At 41.9% G+C, this 23,783-nt stretch overlaps 2 protein-coding genes across 4 annotated transcripts in view; one reads left to right on the forward strand and one right to left on the reverse strand.

Annotated features, from left to right (window-relative positions):
- The window catches only part of mybpc3 (myosin binding protein C3), a 59,488-nt gene extending 57,514 nt beyond the window's left edge, over nt 1-1,974 (forward strand). For 2 of the 3 annotated variants that reach the window (XM_048230697.1, XM_048230698.1), the window contains 2 exons: nt 1,647-1,700; nt 1,756-1,974. In XM_048230697.1, the coding sequence (XP_048086654.1) occupies nt 1,647-1,675 (29 nt within the window). In that variant the 3' untranslated portion in view covers nt 1,676-1,700; nt 1,756-1,974. Of the gene's footprint in view, nt 1-998; nt 1,035-1,646; nt 1,701-1,755 lie in introns of all 3 variants that reach the window. The other variant, XR_007192121.1, reaches the window with a different exon arrangement.
- Nucleotides 1,975-5,985: 4,011 nt separating this feature from the next.
- On the reverse strand, nt 5,986-19,288 carry lin7c (lin-7 homolog C (C. elegans)). The gene is made up of 5 exons (XM_048231798.1): nt 19,155-19,288; nt 17,873-17,991; nt 14,199-14,270; nt 12,288-12,497; nt 5,986-9,366 (listed from the first exon to the last, which is right to left on the reverse strand). Exons 1-5 carry the CDS (start codon nt 19,189-19,191, stop codon nt 9,199-9,201), a joined length of 606 nt encoding a protein of 201 aa, XP_048087755.1. The 5' UTR covers nt 19,192-19,288; the 3' UTR covers nt 5,986-9,198.
- Nucleotides 19,289-23,783: the final 4,495 nt, after the last annotated feature.

Raw genomic sequence — 23,783 nt, forward strand, 5'->3', positions numbered from 1 at the left:
TCGCTCCGACACACCTGTCAACTTGACTGGTGAACCACCAATAAGAAGATAAGTCTCGAGAACTCAACCATGCAACGTGTCTGGAATGCTAACGTCACTTTGCTATGTACACACTCAATCACAGCAAACCATCACATAGCTTCCTCAGCACTGGTTAATTATCTCTATCATTATCAATAGCAGTGGTATGTACATTTCAACAGACGGACATGAAATTAGTCCTTCCACTGGGATTTAGATCCAAAAAGTGTAGTGTTTTTCCAACTTCAATACTCTCACGAGGAGCCTTGTATGGTAAGCAGTGATGGATTATACCATCTCCCATATTATGTCCATTCTCTTGCATTGCTGGAGCTTCTTGCAATGCAAGTCTGAGGTTCAAACATTGCACTGCTACTTATGCAGTGCATATGTTAATCAAATATGAAGTCATGTATGATTCCTAAAACTCATATATGAATGTTTTTGCTCCTCATATTTGATTAAATGAATGTACATGCAGTCAATGTGGGTATATCTTTGGTGGACACATTACGATGTTCAGTGAAGACCATTTCATCTAGAGGTAACTTCTGCATTGGGTCATCCAGCTCAAGGATTTTCAAGACTTGAAGTCATTAGTTACGGAAAAGTTCGGACCAAAGGAACATTTCCATTGTAAATTCTAAGAATTGTAAATTCTAAGAATTTACAAATCATTAGTGTTCGGTTTAAGCTGTAAAATCTGAATTGAAGCCATGTCTACCTTTATAGTACATTTTTATTATGACGTGGAGTGGTTGCAACACAGATTTTCTGTATGTTTACATTTGATGTGGAATGTGAAATGTCTGTGGGCCTTCTCAGGGTACGCCTCAGAAGAGGTGGTATGGATTGTGTCTCACAGATCCATAGCTTGTTGCTGTTTGTGTGTGTTCTTGTTTAACACCCTCCTGCTGTCTTCTGTGCCTCCTGCCCCCCACCCCCTTCCTCCGTCACCTCCACCTCCACCTCTGTAGCTCGTGAGGCGTGAGTAAGCACAGAGTGAATCTGAGGTAAGACACCCCCCCTACCCCACCCCACACACACCCCTCTTCTGACAACCCCAAAAGTGTGTTACCACCCGCGGTCACTACAAGCACCACTGCTTTCCCGTTGGCTCTCCCGATGTCATCAAACTCAATCGCCACAGTATCAGCCACTGTGAGCAGGGACTGGATGGGCTGTGATTATGTTTACACTATCTTCATAATTACCTCACTCTGTGACAACCTCCATCGTAATGGATCTCCATAATTACCTCACTCTGTGACAACCTCCATCTTAATGGATCACTAATAACTGTTCCTCAAAATTATTTTTAAGATTAACTTACTTTATTTTTTTATTTTTATAGTTTAATATTTCAGTCAATAAGTTTAGTATATATATATACATACATATATATATATTGAATTGACTTCCTCTACTTGAAGTTATATATATATTTTGGAGCATTTTTATAATTTAGTTTGCATTTATAATTACAATTCATATGAATGATACAACATAAATATATAATTAAATATATATAACATTTTTTTTTTAAATATGATAAATTAAAATACGAATGTTTAAACTAATTTCTATGCACAAGATGAGTTCTGATTACATCTATTGCATTACAGCCTTACCCAAGGACGAACCCAAGAAGTGAGACACCTCGGGAGCCCTCTCCTCATTTTGGACAGAAAGGCTGTGTGCAGCTGAAGATGTCCCTATTGCCCCAACTGTCCCCATCTGCCCTTTCTCCTGCACCTCTGGGGGGCATCTTCTACATTCTGAGATGGTGCTTGTCAAGCGACACAACTGAAGGATTTCATTGGCTGTCAGACATCCCCCTGTGTTTTACCGCTCTTTGTGTTTGATCTCCATGTTGTGTGTGTGTGTAGCCTATCGTTAATCCTATAGTCACCATCCTCAACATTTGTGCATTAAACATCCTGTACCATTGCATTTGTTGGTGTTCTTCCTTTCAGCCTTTCGTCCTTTTTTGTGTCTTTTTCTTTTTCTTTGCTGAAGGATCTGTGCATAGAGAATGTGTCCTTGGTTGTCCTTTAAATACAAGGGGGTGGGTGGGGTAGAGGGGGATCTAAAATAACATTTCTCCTCCATTTCACCTATGCTATATTTATTGTTGCCATTTATGCTAAATAAACTTTTTTCTGTGGATGCTATCATGCCTTGAGTTTCAGCTTTGTCTGCTTTCCTTTTTCTCAGTGGCTGTCCTTGTCCCTGCCTACCTACACTGACCATATGTTTCCACGATCCTCAGAGTGCTAGATGCCTGCCTGTCATACCCTCCGGCACATGCACACATATCACATTCAAGGACACACTCACACTCACACTCACACACAGACAGACACACATAGACACACAGTGCTGTTTTTGTTCTGCCCGACTGGCCAAGTGCATGTGACAAGCCAGGGCAGTCTCATTAAATATCTGCCCATTTGGAGCCATAATGGCCGCTTGTAAACCAGGTGGATTGGCCCCCATAACGCTCCAGCAGCAGTGCCCTCTCGGGGCCAATAACACCACTCAGCTCAGCCCATCTAGAGCCGGAATGGCTCTCATCAGGCTTACCAAGGCAGGCCACCTGAACGCCAGTTACCCAATTCCTCTGGTGATATTAATGCAACTAAGCCCATTTTGAGCCGCGCTGAAGGGTGCGATGCTCTCTGCGGATGGATCGCCACGCAGGGAATTTTCCGGAATGTTCCAGGCATGGCTACATCGGGACGACCTGGGAGGGGGTGGGGCGGGATGCAGCACTGTGGAACGTCTGCTTGCGGCCAACTCTTGTCTGGCATGGTAGGGGGTGTCAAAATTAGGCCATGCCATTAGTGGGTCATTCCGGACTAAAAAGGTTTGGGACTTGGGGGTAGGGGAGGCATGTAGGGTAATTGCCCCATGCAATATCCACGCCCAGGGCAATGGCACCTCGCTGCTACTCTCTGAATGCATGGCGACACTGCAGCATAGCCATCAAATTTAACACATTTTAAGATACATTAAACATAAACCACTATTATTTTTAGAACTTGATTAGTAAAGGTAAGGTATGAGTCAGAAATTAAACACTATCTGTGATTCTCATTTAAAGATTAAGAAAATTGGTGCTGGTAAAAATCAGCATGTTAAAACATGGTAACTGGATTTAGCCACTCTCCCTGCCAGGAGGCCTGATGTGAAATATGCTGGGGCAGTGTCATAAATTACGTTTGAGCATTTAATGGGATTTGAAAGTGATTGACGCATTTGAGTACATTAAGTGAATGAGACAGTCACGCTGCAGAGTGCTGCTTCATAAATCTTTACATACCAGGCATCAATCACTACGGGCCAATCTCTGTACACTGTGGAAATGTTATACTCGGTAAATCTGAGAAAATGAGGCATCACGCTGGATTTAAACTACTGAGCTGGACAAAATGAAATGACATCAGGCATCAAACATCAAGATCACTGGTTTTATCTGTATTTTTGACATCATCAGATACCATTTTAATTCATATGTCTGTTTATGACTCCTATGTTTGCGTGTGGCTATTTTGTTTTGAATCTATGATCTTGTCAAAAAAAAAGGCATTATTAAAGATTAACAAAAAAAAATAAAATCCTCTTGTTCATCGCGCCCCACCTGTCATGTCTCTATTCCCCACCACTAGTGGAACCCGCCCCCCACTTTGAGAACCACTGATCTAGCTCATCAGAATAGTTCTATATTCAACAAACGCATGGACAACTGTTAAGGATAGTGGCTGTCAACAACTGAAGAGAATTGAATACTGACACTGAATATTCGGCCATTTAGTCGGGCCATTTTCCTATGATCCAGCTGGTAGTTTGTTGGGGCACTCACTCAATCCAACTGTCGTCAACTTCAGACTGTAACACTTTTGCTGTTCTATCTGGCTCATCAGAATAGTTCTATGATACTGTACATTAAACAAACAATTACAACAAAGTGCTTTTGTCTTCACTGAGTGCAGCCCACAAGGCTGTGTTTCATGTCAAGAGGAAATTTTGTGGTCGCAATGTCGAGAATAGAAAGCCTTGATACAGGACAGAGAGGGTGGTCAGAGTGGACCTCGCTCATCCATCATCCAATCAGCAGGGTTATTTTTTGCCCACCAGCCAATCAGCAGGGGTTATTTTTTGCCCACCAGCCAATCAGCAGGGTTATTTTTCGCCCATTAGCCAATCATCAATGTTATCTTTCACCCATCATCCAATCAGCAGGGTTATTTTTTACCCAGCAGCCAATCAGAAGTGTTATTTTTCATCCGGTGCCCAATAACGGGTTATTTTTCACCACCTAAGGGTGCTGAGCCAGCCATCGTTATAAAGACAAACCTGAGCAGCACCCTTGGCCTCTTCTGACATGTCTTCAGTTCATCTTAACACACATCTCCCAGTGACAGCGTAGACACACACACAGGAAGGGTGGTGACGCGTGAAAAGGACTTCAACTGGTCTGATGTTTCATTAGGGCCAGTTGGGGTGGCAACAGGGTGAAGAGAAACGTTGTGTTTGTGAGCTGACCTGTGTGTGAGACTTTGCTTTAACTTATTTAATGAGTATGTGTGTGTAGCTAAAGCATCATGATAGTGATGTTTATGTTCACCACTACGGGATCTCTGAGGATGAATGCTAATTGTGACTGCAGTTCCTTTCATGTCTGCGGAGACAGTCACTGGAGACCCCATAGCACCTCCTCATAAGGAACCTACAGCCTCTGTCTATCACAGAGCGCCCCCTCCTGTTTACAGGTATATGACAAACACACGTTACCCAACTTCACATTTGGACCTTGCAAGCTGAGGAAGTGAATAACGTTAAGTAGGCAAGACCTTGTATTAATTCACGGTATAATTTATTTTGTGCAGTTTCAAATCTCATCATTTGTTCCAGTATCTCTATACATCCACGGCAACATTAACATTACATAACACAACAGGAAAGAAAAGAAATGCAACAGAAAAGAAGAAAAAAAAAGAAAAGAAAAGGAAACATCTCTTTTTTTTTATTTTTGTTTTCTGTAACTGTCCAAACAAATTGGGCTAAAAACTCAACACATTATGAAACAGCTTTCAGAACAGTGTGTGAAGTTTGGTCTTGGTACTCGAAAAGTGAGGCCTGGGGAATGCCACACACACACACACAGTCATATTATGGGATAAAAACCACTTCTGGAAAAAATCGCCATGAAAAAATTCACTTATCAAAAAGGGAAACAATATCACAAGGAAGAAACAAAGCGGTTACAAAAATAGTCAACCCCCCCCTCGGCAGACAATGAAGCCGTGAATTATGGGTAACAGGGAGACGGAGAAACAGACACCTGGTTTGCGGATCATCAAAGGGTCAAAAAGTCCAGTCTTATTGCTTATCGGAACCGGTCCGGTTTCCGGGTGGGACTCTACAATCATCTAAAATGAGAGGGAGGAACTACGGAGTGCGGCAGAATACTCCGGAACCTTCCTCCTCCCTCTGCTCTACATGAATTTGTGTTACATTTATTCGCTATAAACTCAGAGTTTCCTTTAAAAGTCTTTACCCCCACCAACCACCAACCACCCCCGCACTACCTACGTAAGGAAAGCCTGTGAATGATTCATGAACCTCTAAGATTAGAAAATGTGCTAAATAAGTGATGAGGGACAGAGATAGAGAGGCCTTCTGTGCGAGTGTGACTCTCTGAGAACATGCTTCACGGGGTAAAAATAAATCCCCTGCCTCACCTTTCTCCCTCCATCTCTCTCTAACTGCAGTGAAAAAGAGAAAAGGAGTCAAGAAGGGGGTGTCTGTTCTAGAACTACACGCGCAAACTAAATGCAGGGAAGTGTTAATTTGTTCACATCAACGCTTCTTATCTGAGGTGACTGGATTACTTCTGAATTAGTATTTTAAATGTTTGTTTGGTCTACAGCTGTGCTAGGTGATGCCGTCAGGATGATCACAACATGAGGACAAAAAACAAACAAAAAAAAAAACAGAATCAGGTGAACATGCACAGAACACGATCAATACAAAACCGCACAGGAAAGAAAAGTCCTCATTTAGCTCAGGGAGCTGCTCCCTCTCTCTCTCTCTCTTCCCTGCTGGTGAACTTGATAGTGTGTACGCCCAGTTCTGCATCACCAACGTGCTTGCCATCACCTTTGGCTGTGCCAAGGAACATTCTGTCTCCTGGGCAACAGCTAACAACGCACTGATTAGGTGGTCTGAGCGTCATGTGACTTCCCCTCGAGTATCCAACAGGAGCAAAAGCACAGGTTCTCAGGAGACGTCAGCGAGACGTTAAAGAGATGTTACCGAGACCGTGCCACCATTAAAACACATGCTTCATCCACTGCTCCAGGAATGCATTCAGTATATTTCCCCATTATTTCAGATCCTACTACTGTGCTATGTTCATGTCTTTAGTTGCCTCCCCCCTTAATAAATGTGGATCTCCATAATCATTCACATAATCTATTGCCATTAGTGGCCACCTAATTTCTACTTGTGGTCCTCTTCTAAAGTTTCTGTTAGCCTCTAAGCATCATGAGGTTGGTGCACCATCGGAGCTATGGGTTAGCACCTAAACGCGGGCCGACCTAAACCAGGGTCCACAAAGGTTCTGACTTCCACCCGTCACACCATATCTGGCCAATAGTGGTTCTACCTCTAGAACCGGTTAACATCTGCCTGTTCCGTGTCTCCTACTCCTTCCCTGTCCAACGGGGATAAGCCGTGTACCAATAACCAATCAGGATCAATCAAAAATCAAAACAAACACACACACACATACATACAGAAGAAAACTAATGTTGCCTTCAGTACCTGCATCCAGATCCTCTGCCATGAACTACGACACTTAAGTGTTGAACTGACAACATCTACTTAGTTCTTTTATAAATAGTCTGAAGAAAAAAAAAATAGCTCTATAAAAGGCAGTGGCTTAAGTCCATTGTGTAGGGCCCCAGCCTGTGGGCAGGCCAGGTTCACCCTGCTCTTCGCCTGGGTCACCTTCAGCAGGAGACTCAGGCAGAGTTGTGCTGGTTAAGATCCTTCCAATGCCCCATGAGACTGACAACTAAATCAAACACCAATAAAAAAAAAAAAAACAACAGCAACGATAACACCGTTTCAAACACCAGCGTACTCGCCACACTGTGTACACTGCTTAATGCGTCTGTGAACGTTTGCAAAAACATTACAAAAACGGAACACAACAAACAGAAACAAACAAAAAAAAAAAATAAACACACAAATACACTGAGTGTAGGCATAAATAGAATGACACAACGCGTCCTTTCAGACCACAAGAAGCAGACTGGCGTCGTCTACACTCGCGTGTCTGTCTGCATCACAACCTCTGCTTCACTGCAGCAGAAACTCATGATTCACACTCAAGGCGATGACACCATGCGGCTCTTCCTGAGCAATGTTGAAAAGCAGTCACATGACTGGTTCCTAGTGGTCTGATAGGGTGACTGTGATGGTGAAGTTGCCCATTGCAGTTTGAAAGAACACCGCCCAGCAACATTGGTCAAAAAGTGCCCGCGAGGATCAACACCTTAATCTTTGACTACCATTACTATAGGTTCCGTTTGAGAAGGAAAAGAGACAGATAAAAGAAAAAACAGTTTTCATTTAAAATTCTTGGCAACTCCCATCTTCCAATCATGAGACTCCATTAAAGATTTGGGAGCCACGGTAGGGTTGTGAACGCTTACAGAATTCGTCCCCACCACTAACAGACCACGGGAAAGAGCAGTGATGCCTGAGAACATGTCTGGTCACTGTGGTCACCAATAACTCAACTCTGTCAATCACATCATCATGCTCTGTTGCCTGCTAAGTCTTCAAAAGTATGGCGCTCCACCAAGAGGAGAAGAAGAAATAAAAAAAACAGCATTTATGAAGTGAAGAGAGTGTGCTAAAACAGTACCCAGAACATGCCCTGTTAGGTGCATTTGATGCATATTACAGGTATATTCAGTAACAACCTAAAACGTATACAAGAAGCTCAAAAAGTTAGTGGCTAAGAGGCTTTGTAGTGTAATCTAAAACTATACTAAAAACAAAACAATCAATTTCATTCTTTTGGTTGCGCCAAAATAAATGCGTGGGGGAAATGCCTAAGCATTCCTAAACAGCACCAATTAGGAAGATGACACACAGACATGAAGCAAATCTAGCACATTCATAAAATAAATCATTCTATTTCCTTCCAAAGGCCAATTTTCAACATTTGCACAAGTGGGAGATTACAGCAACTGGCTTAGTGTACTGACATATTGGCAAAGTGAGCCCTGAGGCAAAAGTCATTTTGGTGCCCTCTTCTGGACATATCTGGTATTACAATCACATTTAAAATTCAGACAGGTGGATTTGATTACAGTGAGACCAAGGTAATTTTGCAAAGAGGAATTGGAAACCTGAACTGTATTGGGTTGTATTGGACCACAATCACATTGCCAGCCGGCATACATCCACAAATCCAAAACCAATATTGCAGAATACTCCCCCCCCCCAAATTAAATTCTTTCAAAATTAAAGATTTTTTCAGAAAACGTTTAGAAAAGTAACAGCAAAATTGAACACATAATCCTTTGCAAAGGATTGGATTAGTGTCTGGATGACGATCTGTTTAGTCATATATCTGCATTGTCCAGTGATTTAAAGTGTGTTGCCAGATAATAATATGTGGCTGACCCGGATATATGTTGTTTTTTTATCCCTCAAATACAAGTTCAATAACAAATTTCCCCCCACTTTCTTTTAGATTACATCTTGTAAAAAATAGTACAATCTTCAAATTGATGCATGTGTACGTGTGTGTGTTTTTCTGTGTTGAAGAGAGTGTGATTACATGAGCAAACATTGCAGGTCTACATCGACTATGTATGTGTACATGTGTGTGAAAGTTAAAAATTCAGGTGTTGTGGATTTTTACAAAATTTAAGGAAGAAAGATGTGAGGTGCGCCATACACACGGCTACAATCCCTGGCTGGAGAGAGAGAGAGAGAGAGAAAAAGAGAAAAAGAAAAAGTGTGAGCTCTGCGGAAGACAGGAAAGAACAGGACAGATGGCAGAAGGAGGGATAGAGAAAAAGACAGGAACTAGAGGGACAGAGTTTGAGAGAGAGAGAGAGAAAGAGAGATTCACTGAGTAAGGGCATGCTACTGGGGGTAGTTGTTCTGTTGGCGGCGCTTGGCGGAGCGCATCTTCTCGAAGCGTGACTCCATCTCCTCCAGGACTTTGGGGGTGTACCTGACCACCAGCTTCACCGTGCCCTGAGCTGCCTTCAGCAGCTCCACCGCCTTCTCGTGGTGCTCACCCTCCACACTCTAAAGACAGCGAGAGAGAGAGAGAGAGAGTGATGGGGGAGAGAGAGAGATGGGGGAGAGAGAGAGATGGAGAGAGAGATGGGGGAGAGAGAGAGAGAGATAGAGATAGATAGATAGATAGAGGTAGATAGGGGGAGAGAGGGAGAGCGAGGGGGAGAGAGGGGAAAGAGGGGGAGAAGTGAACAGAGGGAGAGAGGAGAAGAAAGAGGGAAGGTAAAAGTGAAAAAGAAAAGAGTGGGAAAAAGAGAGAGCGATATTAAAGAATATGAGAAGAAGATAAAAACAAACAGATGAAGGAAGAGAGTGAGAGCAAGAGGCATTTAAAGTGTGAAGGGAGGGGGGGGGCAGAGAGAGAGAGAGGGTGGAAGAACAGAACAGAGAATTTAAAAAAAAAGAAAAAAAGTGAGCAACCAAGAGGTTAATACAAAAATAGAAACAGCATATGTAAGAAGATAAAAATAAATCTACATTTCCTGAAACACATTTCCTTTTTTTTTTGAAAATGGCCCAGCCTGCCCCCTCCTGCCAAGCGTTCACTAAACTGCTCTTAAAGCTTACAGAGCAGTTCTAGCACTTTCTGCCGGGATGCACACATTCTGTTCACATGGCAGGCAAGGTGCAGATTAAGCCACAAATACTCATGAATGCCCATCTCTGCACACATGTCGGGGTGTTCAAACACTCAAGTACATCATAAGAAAACGCCATGTCTCCATTTAAAAAAAAACATTAATAAATCATGTTATTTAATTGTGTATTTCAGGTAATATCAATCCAATTGCAGTTTCGCTGCTTTGACTGAGTAAAGGTTAATCAAATAACAATAACCAAATTACAGTTGCACTGAAATTACCTGTAAAACAAAATGTAAAAAAATGATTTATGGAAATTTGTTGAAATGGAGGATATAGCGTTTTGGAACCAAACTCTTCTTATAGACATCAGGCATGCAAACTGGTCAGGGGTGAAAAAGGTGAGAAGGGCACGCAAAGTGACAATAGTGCATAGCTTCCACGGAGTATGAAATGGCCCAAAACCAGAGATTTACAAAGAAAACAAACTATAAAATCACTAAAAAATTTGTTGTGGCCAAAAATATCATATGTATGATAAAAAATAAGTGAATATAAAAAAAGTGTCTTCTTCTCCTATTTCTCCTTAAGTGTGAGGGGTCCGTTGCACTGTTTGGCAGCATGCTTCAGCATGGCCCTCCTCTCCTCCTAAGCAATCTACATGAGTTTTCTTTCTTTTTTCTCTGTGCCTGAAGTTCAGACATTTCTGAAGATTTCAGGCCTATTGGACATGAAGACATAGTAGGCATAGTATTAGAATAAAGATGATAAGTTTGAATATTTGTTGAACCAATCCAGGTGAAACTTGCTTGAGACACACACTATTTCAGACTAACATTATATAAAATAGGGTAGACTAGACTAATTTGTAAAATCGATTTGAAATGTCTTAACTTCCTATGGAATGGGCATTTTTGTGTCTAGACCAGCTCTTGTGAAGCCGTGTGCAAAAGTAGATCAAAATAAAATGAAAAATTAGTCATTTAGACCATTATTTGCTACGGTATGCTCATGCGTTTTGTAAAATGCCCAATGGAAACTCCCCATAGGACTTTTGGTTACCCAAAATGCATACTGACAATAAAAGCCTTACTGTGTGGTTTCTGGACTATTTGGATTGTTTGTCAGAGGTTCTGATGGAATGACTACACTATGGAATAATTACAGAAATGTCTTTGCATTTTCTTTGTTGGTTCAATGGGTGTGGATAAGATGGATTATACATCTGCACAACAAATATGGGATAAAACAATGGATAAAATATGGATTCCTGTCACTATTTCAATACCCAATTTGCTGCAGCTAGAAGGTAGGGAAGCACCGGAGGGGGAGGAGGGCAATTTGATACAATTTAATTGAGACATAGTAAGATTAATCTGATAATGTAAAGCACTATACAGATTGTACATGAAAAGGGTTGTCATATATGGATTCCCAAGTGTCCAAGCTTTCAAATGGTGTATAACATTACTATGCTACATAGCAATATGGTGCAACTGATTTATAATGTTGGGGGAGAGGGGGGTGTGTGTGTTGTGGAGGGCACACTGTTTCATAACAAGTGTTATCCTGCAGCCTAGGTTACTTACAGATTGTGGCATTGTGCTAGTTAGTTTGTTTAACTAACCAATAAAGTTGTGTTGTGTGAATAGTGTTCACACTACATGTTAAACTGTAGCCTACCCTATAGGCACAGGCTACTTCAGATCAGGTCACTGGACGTTTCTTAAAGACACGTCAATCAACACTGATTTTGTCTCTGAGCAAGATCAGTATAGCAAAGATCAGTATAGCAAAGGTATAACAAAGTAAAACAAAACCGCCAATGCTACGTTGCTACACTAATCTCAACGTCTTTTGCTAACAGAAGTTGAAAGTTTCAACTAGCCCACCTGTGACATTTCTAGCACCTTTCCTCGCCGTGCTCACATTCCAGCTGACATTTCAGACGCATCTAGGCCTATCTGCGCTCACAAAAAGGAGGCTATACCTGCTGAAGGCGTTCTGTTCCGCGTTGCCTCTGCAGCAACAAGCTTCCACTTATGTTTAGTAAACGCACATAGCCTAACATTCGTTGCTGACATTTTTAATGGCGCTCTGGCAACACCAAGATGTGTTTGCGTCTGCACAATAGTAAACTCAGCTCACGTTGACCCCCCAAATATTTTCTCATCGGTTCTGCACAAACCACGTAAGTCAGTCATTTTGGATTCAAAACGGCGAATTTTGCCGAAAGGTGAGGAGTTTGCATGTCTGAGACATGTACTGTACATACATTGTACTGTATGTGGTTGTGTGCCCATACATGCTACCACACACACACACACACACAGGCATGGCCACACGTACCACTCCGTTGACTGAGAGCAGCTGGTCCCCTCTCTTGAGCCCGCCGTGGCGGTCGGCGATGCCGCCGGGGATGATGCGGGAGATGTAGATTGGGGAGTTCTGCTCCTTGCCTCCCATGATGTTGAAGCCCAGGCCTTCCTCAGTCTTGGGCAGCTCCACTACGCGCGGGTGAGAGTGGCCCTCGCTGGCCGCAAACGCCGCTACCGTCGCCTGTGCCCGCGCCGAGACAGACAGACAGACAGAGAGAGAGAGAGAGAGAGAGAGAGAGAGAGAGAGAGAGAGAGAGAGAGAGAGACAGACAGACAGACAGACAGACAGACAGACAGACAGAATCAGAGAGACAGACAGACAGAGAGAGAGAGAGACAGACAGAGACAGAGAGACATATTTATAGAGAGATTTACATGAACAGCCCTTTTCTTATGTTTTTTCCTTAATTTAATTGTGCCCATTTCTTTATTTCTTTTTACTCATTTTAACGCTTCTGTTATTCATGTATTTTTACTGTCAGTGTTTTGAACCTGACAGGAAAAGCACTCCGGTTCAACTCCAGCCGTCTTTAACTGTGCCACAAAAAGGGATATGAGTCAATGGTATACACACTAACACACCTATAAAAACACAACACCAAGCCACAAAACCCTCCTCAAAATGGAACAAATAAATATTTTGCAATATTTACAAATACTGAGTAATAAACAATGTACCATATAACAGGGTATCTGCACATTTTTCAAGTGCACATTTAAAGACTTAAGACCTTTTCAAGACATCCAAATGGAAAAATTAAGACTATACCATGGCCATATCAACTTAAAACTGTTTTATGCAATAGTTTTTTTACTAAGAGGCAGTGTAGAGAAAGTATTCTCTGACACCCATGAAAAACATCTCCACTCTGCAACCACTAAACTTCCTCCAGTAGCCTTCTAGTTCTTGATCTATGGAATGCAGATGACACCCGCACAGAACAAATGCTTCCCCCAAAAGGTATACTGGTCACTTTGTCTCTGTCTTTGGATGTCATCCAGAACACTTTTACAGTTTTTCTCAATTACTTTGACCTGCTTATAGAAACTGGGATCCACTGGGTCTTTATTAACACCTTCTTTGCATAGCGATAGTCATCTCTTGCAAATGTTCATTGGGTTCGCACATTTCTCACACCATTTTGCAAAACAGTTAACACAGACCCCAGTGTTTCCCATACATTGACTAATCTGTGGCGGGGCGCCACAAAATCAAATCCGGCCGCCACACATTAAGGTTCTATGTTGTACTATTATAACCCCATATATATATATATATATATATATATATATATATATATATTATATATATATATATATATATATATATATATATATATATATATATATGGGTGAGGGGTAGTGTGTGTGTGTGTGTGTGTGTCATGCTGGCTCTCACCTCCATCTGACCTCTCCCACTCAACACAGACAGGGAACCAACCTGACGCATGGATGCCAGAGCAGCAGTGACCAATAGCTCACATAAATGGGGAATATAAGATTCTCACCTCCTTCCTTCTTTCTAGCTTCCTAGATTTGTCTGTGTTTGTGTGTGTGTGTGTGTGTGTGTGTGTGTGTGTGAGTGCTCAGAGACTCCTGCTTCATCAGAACCTTGACGTAGCTCCTCACTATGGACACTAATAAGCATAGCCTATGAATGCATCTTATGACGTTATGCAGCTGTTTTGGCCAAAGACTAGCAATCTAACCTTTTGGGTAATTTGACAGCTAGAACAGTTCTCTCCATAGTGCTGCTTCCTCCACTCATTTAATAGAAAGCATGGCAATGTTATGAATAGAAATTTCCATTCTACTTGTTTTTATTGAACAGTCCCTCCTCTCTGATCCAACAACACCGTGCGGATGTCCGAGCAGAACCCACCTTGGCAGTAGCGCTGGCTCGCACCTCTGGGCTGCTGTTGATGTCCACTGTCTCATACACATGCTCATACACCTGTGTAGAGAGAGAGAGAGAGAGAGAGAAAGAAAGAAAGAAAGAAAGAAAGAAAGAAAGAAAGAAAGAGAAACAGAAAGATGGTAAGAGACAAAGAAAGAAAGAGATGGGGGGGGGCATGAATGGTTACTCCTGCATTAGACATAACAACTCGCAGCAAAACATCTACTTTTGCATTTTACTTCATCATTTATTGATAGTCATTCATTTGTTCATTAATTTAACAGATGATTTTATCCAAAGCCATGACAACAGTGAAAAGCTACTACTTGGGACTGCCCTAACGAATCCTAAAGGCCAGACGCATATGGTTTAAATGGACATGAACCGGGTGCCTAACCAGCAGGTTTTATACATCTCATGGAGTCTCAATGGTCCACTAAACCCAATCAGACCATCCTTAGGAGGCCATAAGTGGAGTGCAGCACAGCATCACCGACACCAAAAGGGCTGCAGCTAGAGGTCTGCTGCGAGGGACTTATTTTTCAGTCCCACGCCCGCCCGCCCACTCCTGCAACATTCTGTCCCGCTCCCGCAATAATGTGTCATTTTTTGTCCCCCTCCCACCCGCATCTGTAACATTAGGTCCCCCTCTCGCCCGCTAAATCCTGCAGAAGATATGCAGGAGGGATATTCAGTTTTGCCTTCTGTCTCACAAAAGGACCACTTGACACACACAACTGAAAAAGACTGCCAGATGTCTGATTTTAAGTTTCTTGATTCTGAATAGGCTACTGTAGCACAGCTATGCTAGCTGGCATCCGTTCTTTAGAAAGGCACTAACATCTGAAGTAGCCTAGTGGTGTCCTCTTCCTCTGTCATGCTTTCGATTTCAAGTCCCACCCGCTCCCGAATAGAGCTTTCAAAAACATGTCCCGCATCGCACTCTTTTGTGTGTACTCTTTCATGACCCGCGGATCCCACGGGAGTTCAGACCTCTAGCTGCAATTTAGGATTATTTTCATAGTCAATTAATCTGACGATTATTTTCTTGATTAATCGATTAGTTGTTTGATTGATAAAATGCCAGAAAATGGTGAAAAAAATGTGATCATTGTTTTCCAAAGCCCATGATAATGTCTTCAATTTGTGCACACACCAAAGATATTTAGTTCACGGTCATACAGTAGAGCAAGTAAGTAAAGCTTACACAAGCAGAATCGTTCATCTAAATAGTTGCCAATTAATTCAATAGTCAACAACTAATCGAATCAAAACCCTAGACACCAGTAGGTGAAACACTGCCTTAAAAACAAACTTGGGTAAAGTAAAATTTGAGTCATATGGTTTCTCTGAGGCTGAAAAACACTTCAAATTTCTCTGTCAAACTGAGTGCTTTCTGCTGAGCTGCTTCACCACTGGCTTGTCAGCTGACCTGACCTCGCTGGCGGTCCCTTGATGGACCACAAGCATAAGGCAGTAGGACAGCAGCAACAGCGGCTAATATTTGGGTTTCTTGGCAGCTACTGACACTGTATGACGGTGCATCGCTGCACTTCAGTGTCAGAGTCTAGCCACAGTTGTAGCTCAGAGACCACTAAACACACATCACCATTTCCCCTCGTCTGCCAGTCTGTCAGTGCAATTACTCCCATCATGGGCTGATAAGTGTGCGTGCATGTGTGTGTGTGCGCGCGCGTGTGTGTGTGTGTGTGTGAGAGGGTAGACCTGTGTGTGAGAGTGTCTGTGGTCTGTGTGTGGGGGGGCTTTCCCTTGGTTAAAGTTTGGTGAGGCCAGGCTAGAGACTTCAAGCAAAATGTGATGTGCTTCCAGGAGCTGCTTAAATAGGCTAACCCAAACAATGGCACCAAACAAAGACAATTTAGCTTTATCTGGCAGAGTCGTTCCACAGTGCAGGATTTGTTTTGCAATTAGACAAAGTGACCGTATTATGAGAGAACTAGCCTAAACCAAAGAACAAACCACCACCAGTTTGGGGCAGCCGTGGCTCACTGGTTAGCACTCTGGACTTGTAACCGGAGGGTTGCCGGTTCGAGCCCCGACCAGTGGGCCACAGCTGAAGTGCCCTTGAGCAAGGCACCTAACCCCTCACTGCTCCCCGAGCGCCGCCGTCGTAGCAGGCAGCTCACTGCGCCGGGATTAGTGTGTGTTTCACCTCACTGTGTGTTCACTGTGTGCTGTTTGTGTTTCACTAATTCACGGATTGGGTTAAATGCAGAGACCAAATTTCCCTCACGGGATCAAAAGAGTATATATACTTACTTATACACCACCAACAACACTGGTTTTCAGATTAAATCAGTTTTCCTATTTCTGTCTCTCTCTGTGTCTCTGTCTGTCTGTCTGTCTTTGCATTTTCTCTCTCTCTCTCTCTCTCTCTGAAGACAACAGTGACAGATGATCAACCAGCGGGAAAGGGGAGGCTGCTGCCAGCACCGTTGCGGGATCACGTCATTTTTAGCATTTTCAGATGACAGACAGAAACAGACTGCAGACCCACACAGGAGCGAGGGAGGGAGAGCTTATTTCCCAGCCGTGCCTTAGCCTGCCATTAGCCACTTAACACTTAAAGAGACACTTAAAGAGTCTGCACATGCAGCTCTGCAGGCAAATCCAGGCTTTTACGCCAACTTCTCCTCCATTCAGTTAAAAGCCTAACAACTTCATGCCCCCAGCATCTAGCCCTGAATTCCACAAATAACCCTACAAAATAGAGAGATATCCTCCCCATCTTTTCACTGAATACATCAAAAGAACCTCTAATTGTTTTTCTCTGGTGAAGCAGCAGAGTTAGTGGAAATGTTACTATTGTACACTACACAGGGCAAATTACAGTGACTTGAGCACCAACTGATCCAAGACGTTTTTCCACAGGAAAATTCTGTACGACATCATTGACATGTGACCACATTTCTACATCTTGTTAGCTCAAATTGTTAGCTCTTCTGACAGCTCAACTAAAAACACACCAGACAGCACAGATACAGCCTGATTAAAATGCATTATACTTTTTTCATAGAATTCAACATTCACCCTCATTCTCCAACTGTCCATTAAGTGTGCATGATGAAAAAAAAAGACTATGGATCTTCAGGTATACAGAGGGGAGGGGTGTCTTTTGAGTGGCTATTGAGCTCAAATGTCAACAAGCATACAACAGGATAAATGCCTGCACCTTTACAAACATCAGTAGAGTGCAAAGGTGTCATCTTTGAGATGATCCCCACCCTCTAGTGAGACAAGGGCTTTGATGATATCTGTTCCAGGTTGCACAGCTATGACTACTCTGTTAAGAAGAGTGATTTTATGCAGTCATAGGGATGTATACATTTGATCATAGACATAGGCACAAAAGATTGTAGTCTCAATCACATATTCAGCTGTCAAACAAAGCTGTGAAAGATTTTACTTGATGCTGTTTCTTCAACCCAAGCAGGAATGTCACTAGACCCAAAACTCTACTGGGGCACAGACCAATCTACTGATGATAATAATAATAATAATAATAATAATAATGCTACCATAGAGGCAAGAGTTCAATACTGGGGCACATGCCCCAGTAAAGGGGGCCTAGTGACGCCCCTGCCCACAAGTTTCTGGTTAGTACCCTGTTTTTATTACGTGCAATGGGGACGTCATACCTCACGGACGGCATTGCAGAACTCGCTCTGTAGAACCCTCTGGAGTGCCTGGAGTTTCTGCGGGGGAACCTCTCCGGTTCTCTGAAGCTTGTCCAGTAGTTCAATGGCTCGGTTAATATCTGAGGACAGGAGAGCAATTCCCTCAAAGGTCTGACACAGCTTTAGAGAATGCCTCCCCACAATCATAGAGAAATATGAAATAGTGTGATCAATATCACAGGTCTTTACTACCTGGGTGTTTTTATGTGGTGCTGTTACATTTTCCTGATCATGTTTATCACAGTTAGAACAAATTACCCAAAACCAACTCGTATCTTAATGATTTAAAAATCAAAGAGCTGTCTCCACAAACTTATATTGGCGGGATGTATACTCTTTCCAACACACTTCTGCAACACATTACATAACCGCACCATAAGCCATCTATGTTGGCTTGCATCTACTGCCTTGCATTTACGGGCTAGCTAACGTTACTTACAAGCAAATAGTCTAGGCGAAGATGAGTTTTTATGTCATGAGTTCATCATGAACGTTTTGGTACCGAAAAATATCAACTCAGGGGCTACTACTAAAAAAAGTAGTTAGCTAGCCGTGGTCTGTAAACAATAAACAATCACAGCAGAGGTCCCTGGCTCGTTGACGTCAGCTAACGTTAGAGATAAACAATGGCAATAATGGCAATGCTAACCATTCAGAGAGCGAGACAGAACACTGATTATGAGGATCAAGCAGCTGGCAAAAGAACATTACATGGATACCTTGCTGAAGGAACTACATTTTAAAAGAATTATGATAAGGACTTTAAAGACTCGATACTTAGGTAGGCTACAATAGAGTTAGTTTGTAAATCTTCGTAACGTTAGCTAACCAGTCGCTGTTTTCGTGGTAGCTGGTTAATGTCACCAAGTTACCGCAAACATTACTTCTTGTGAGAGCTAACGTTAGACAGCAAGCCTATTAACATTATTACACATCTAACATTAAAGTCTATTCTTCCCTTACTAATGTTGGTGAATGTGTATAGACTAGTTTAAAGGACCATCATGACAGGTTCCGAGACAAGTCCCATACATTGCATTTGGGTTTTTCTGAGCTAACGGTAGCGAGAAGATAGCTTGCTAGCTACTGACAGCTAACGTTATGCTAAAATGGCTAACGTTAACTGGCTAGGCAGCCAGTCAGCGCAGCCCAAACGACTCGGTATCGCAAACAAAATTACGAAAGGTTGGTTGACTCGTTCACAATGTACAGTACAATTCTACGGATATGGTTTTCTCTTTACCTCTTTCCAGCCGGACAGGTTCTCCTAGCGAGGCCATTTCAGCCCGGATTATTCCGTTTCTCCTTCGGAAACGTTCAATCAATGGTCCGTTCTATCTTTGTGCTGTTAAGCACTCTAGCAAGTGATAAAGCGGGGATTATGGGGTCTACTGAGAAACAATAAGTATGCGCACAGGAAGGGCATACTCATCTGCCATACAATTCAGAGAATTGCGCAGCATGATTATTTAGGTGTCTAGCCTATTTAATGGCAACTTAATAAGTGTATTATGTAAATTGTTGTGGCTGTTTTATACATTTTTCTCAACTATCTCACTAATTTATTTTGCGCATGTTATGCGCAGGCTAGTTGAACTAGAATCAAGGTTGTGGCAGGGCAAGTGTAGGCTACTTGTGTGTTACTGTGGATGGGGCGTGTACGCCCGTGTACGCCCAGTACACTACCCTCTTCTGGCAGAGATGCTGGCACTTTAGTGCCGTTTTTACAACCCCAAATCAGAAAAAGTTGGGACGTTATGTGAAATGCAAATAAAAACAGAATGTGATAATATACAAATCTCATAAACCTATTTATAGCTGCAAAAAGGACATAGACAACAAATAAAATGTTGAAAATTAAACATTTTGATTATTTCATGGAAATATGTTCATTTTGAATTTGATGCCAGCAACATTACATGTTTAAAAGTTGAGACAGGACCATCTTTATCACTGTGCTGCTTCACCTCTTCATTTAACAACATTCTGTAAATGTTTAGGAACTGAGGAGACCAGTTGCTAGAGTTTTGAGAATGAAATGTTGCCCCATTCAGTTGAATTCATACAGTAGGCTAGGCTACATTCATATACAGTAGGAATTCATATAAGTACAAGTATATATACTCTTTTGATCCCGTGAGGGAAATTTGGTCTCTGCATTTATCCCAATCCGTGAATTAGTGAAACACACACAGCACACAGTGAACACACAGTGAGGTGAAGCACACACTAACCTGGAGCAGTGAGCCTGCTACAGCGGCGCTCGGGAAGCAGTGAGGGGTTACGTGCCTTGCTCAAGGGCACTTCAGCCGTGGTTGTGCGGGCATAGGAGAGCAGTGCTCAACCACTTTCCCGGCAACCCTTCGGTTACAAGCCTGAAGCCATAGTAGGCCACGGCTGCCCATTCAGTCATACATGTAGATGCTGGGTTTTGAAATGAGCACTACAAGTTGGATAGTTGGACATCCCTCTTTAGACCAGAGGAGTCCATGAATCAGACCACGGCCATCCAATATTGTTTTTCAACTTTGTCCCTTGTTTGCAAAGATTTTTCTGGATTCTCTGAATATTTTAATATGTACTGTAGATGATGAACTTCCCAAATACTTCACTATTTAATGTTAAGAAGCATTACAATTATATTGTTTCATCATTTATCCACACAGGTTTACACAGAGTGAGGAGTCCCTCTACATCTTTACTTCTAAGAGACCCTTTCTGGGATGTTCTTTTTCATACCCAATCATGTTGCTAGTTACCATATAATTACGTAGTTGTAAAATATTCCTCCTTTTGTTTTCTCATTACATAACTTTTCCAGCATTTTCTTGGCCCCGTCCCAACTTTTTTTGAAACGTGTTGGTATCAAATTCAAAATGAACATTTTCCATGAAATTGTCATTAATGTCATTTTCAACATTTTATATGTTGTCTTCGTCCTTTTTGCAGCTAAATATGAGTTTATGTGATTTGCACATTATCATCATCAATTGCATTCCTTTTTTATTTGCATTTTACACAATGTCCCAACTTTTTCTGATTTGGGGTTGTATATCTGAGCAGTGTTTGGGGTTTTACCATTATTTAGATTATCAACTATGAATTAAAAAAGACATATTTTATTACAGAAATCAATGGAAATGTTTCATGGTCAGGAGTAGGACTATAGCGTACACTGTCTCTTCATAGCCTTATTAATATTAGATTGAGGTTTTATGGTTGTGTTCTAACTAAATCGGCACGTAATGGGTATCACCATTGATGACTTCTGAACATGTAGCCTCAGTCACAAAGTCATGTTGGTTTATCCTAGATTCTTATGACCCAATAGGCCACACAACTTATTGTGCAGGCCATGGTTCTTTAATTGGACTATTATAATTCATTGTTAGCTGGCCTACCCGCTTCTGTCGTGAGACCATTATAAATGATTCAAAATGCAGCAGCATGTCTGGTCTTTAATCAGCCAAAGGAGACACTAACTCCTCTTCATTGGCTTCCTATAGCAGCCAGAATTAAATTCAAATCTCTCACTCTGGCCTATAGGATACTTACTGGGTCTGCACTCTGCTATTTGAATTCCATGGACTAGCTCTACGTCCCGTCTCGCCCACTGCAGTCCTCTGATGAGTGTCTGCTGTGTCGACCATCCATTAACAAGAGGTCACAATCAAGACTCTTTTCCTCGGTGGTTCCTCATTGGAGGAATAAGTTACCTAGTATTCTGCATTCTGTGCCAGTATTCTGCATTCCGTATTCTGCATTCTGTTGCTGTGTTCTGGTACTTTGGGGACTTTCAAGAAATGTTTAAAGACTTGTTTAAAGACTCATCAGTTCACCTACATCAACTTAACTGACAAATTGCACTTTACACCCAGCATTTATAAATGACCCATTAATTATATCATTACAGTAGTAACATGGTAAAGGACGAGGAAGTGATGTTAATGTAGTATAGTAGGCCTATTACCTAATACTGCTTTTTAATTCAGTTTGCTGTATCCAAACAGGTGCCTGTTGTATCAGAGGTAACCATCATGGTAAACATTTTTGAGTGTAAATTTATAATATACTGTGGGCCAGGGGTCTCCAACTGCTTGCGAACTACCAGTGGCTCCCCACCTGTTTCTGGGTAGTCCCCCAGAGGGTTCAAGGAAATATTCATAAAAATGATAACACATGAACTTCGTAAACCTGTTGAAGTTTCCAAACAAATTCACAGTCTGAGAAAGTAAAGGAGGTGAAAGGAAACAAATACAAAGCTTATCCAGCTGTTCTGGGTGGAAATGAGCTCTGTGGTTGCATGCATACTACTAATACTGTATAAAGCATTAGTAGCTCTCGGCCATGTTATTTTTGTCAAAGTAGCTCGCGAGGTAAGGTCAGTGACCCCTGCTGTATATCAATAAGACAGTGTTGTTTACAATTTCAAAAAACAGTTTGCTCCGGAAGGGGAATTATTTAACTACAGGAAAGGGAAGCCTGTCATTTATGGCCAGCATTTTTAAAATAAACACAGAACATATGGGAATGATTTCACTGCTATGTTATTGATGTTAACTCACCAATGAAAGTGATTGGTCAGCAGTATAATCTGCAGGGCAAGTATGGGTCAGGGTCTGAATTATTGGTCAGATTAATGAGCATTTCAACAGAAAGATTACTTTTAAACAGACCCGATCTTAGCACATTCTGCATTTCACAGCCAGATTTGTGGTAACCTGGTATATTATTTAGCTCATATGATAAAGATTGATGGTCTCAACTGCAGGATTATTTATGAAATTCAAACAGGTTATGAGTGCTCAACCAGTGCAGGCATGTTGTTTGTTTGGACAGGCATGTCTCAGCGTTCTAGCGCTGTTGAGTCTGGAGTTATTTCAGTTATTATGAGTTAAACTATTTTGAATGTGAAGGTCTGGGAAAGATTAGGGCTAATTCATCACCTGAGGTCTTGTTTTCACTATGCACTTATGTATTTACTGACAGGAAGCACTTGTTGGCAAAATGAGAAGGATTTGCGGAAAATTGCTTTTATTTTTTTAAGTTTTTATTCTGAAAAAGGTCTTTAAAGGTCAAGAAATATAAACAAATGTTTATTTTTTTGTCTTTTGAGATAAAAGTAACTCATGCCAATGTGCCTTGTTTTGTATTGTTATGTGTTAGGCCTATGTTGTCTTACTGAACACTGGGGTTCATGAAGTTTTGAGTGCAACGTGTTTTTCATGATGCACATGAAAATGTGTTTTGGACACCCAAGGAAGGGCTTAATGTCTTAGCTGTATTCTATCTGCCTGAGCCATCAGGACCACAGTACCCCATCTGAGAGAGTTGATTAATTTTGTTTCAATTCCCCTTGGTCTTGTTTATGTGATATGCAGTCATGTTCCTGTGTTGAAGGACTTACCTATAACATAACTCTATGTCCATTAGGGAGACTCGAGCACTTCCTCAGTCTCGACCGCCTGCTGTGTTTATCCCTATCCCTTATACCCTCATCTGAGGGTATAAGGCTGGTACCCCTTCTCTTCTTGCCTAAAACCTTGTTCAGTCTGGGCTTCCGAAATGGACCCTAGCACAACCACATGGCTAATTCCCTGTACTGGCTTTCAGCATCCCCTGCATCATTCAGGTAGGCGTTCTACCCTTTTCATATGGGAGACATGGGTACCCAGTGAAGTATACTATATATAAAGTGCTATCAGAGTAAGAGTACTCACTGGGAGCAACCATTCACCCATTCATGTATGGCACACCAGTTCTTCCAGCTGCCTTATCAGCTTTGTTTGCATATGAAGGAGTCTTGTAGTTGTTGTTAACTATATGTGCTCAGCTCCAGAACTACATCAGAGACATCACATTACTGAAGACA

The sequence above is a fragment of the Alosa alosa genome, chromosome 21, assembly GCF_017589495.1.
Source record: "Alosa alosa isolate M-15738 ecotype Scorff River chromosome 21, AALO_Geno_1.1, whole genome shotgun sequence".
Classification (NCBI taxonomy): Eukaryota; Metazoa; Chordata; class Actinopteri; order Clupeiformes; family Clupeidae; genus Alosa; species Alosa alosa.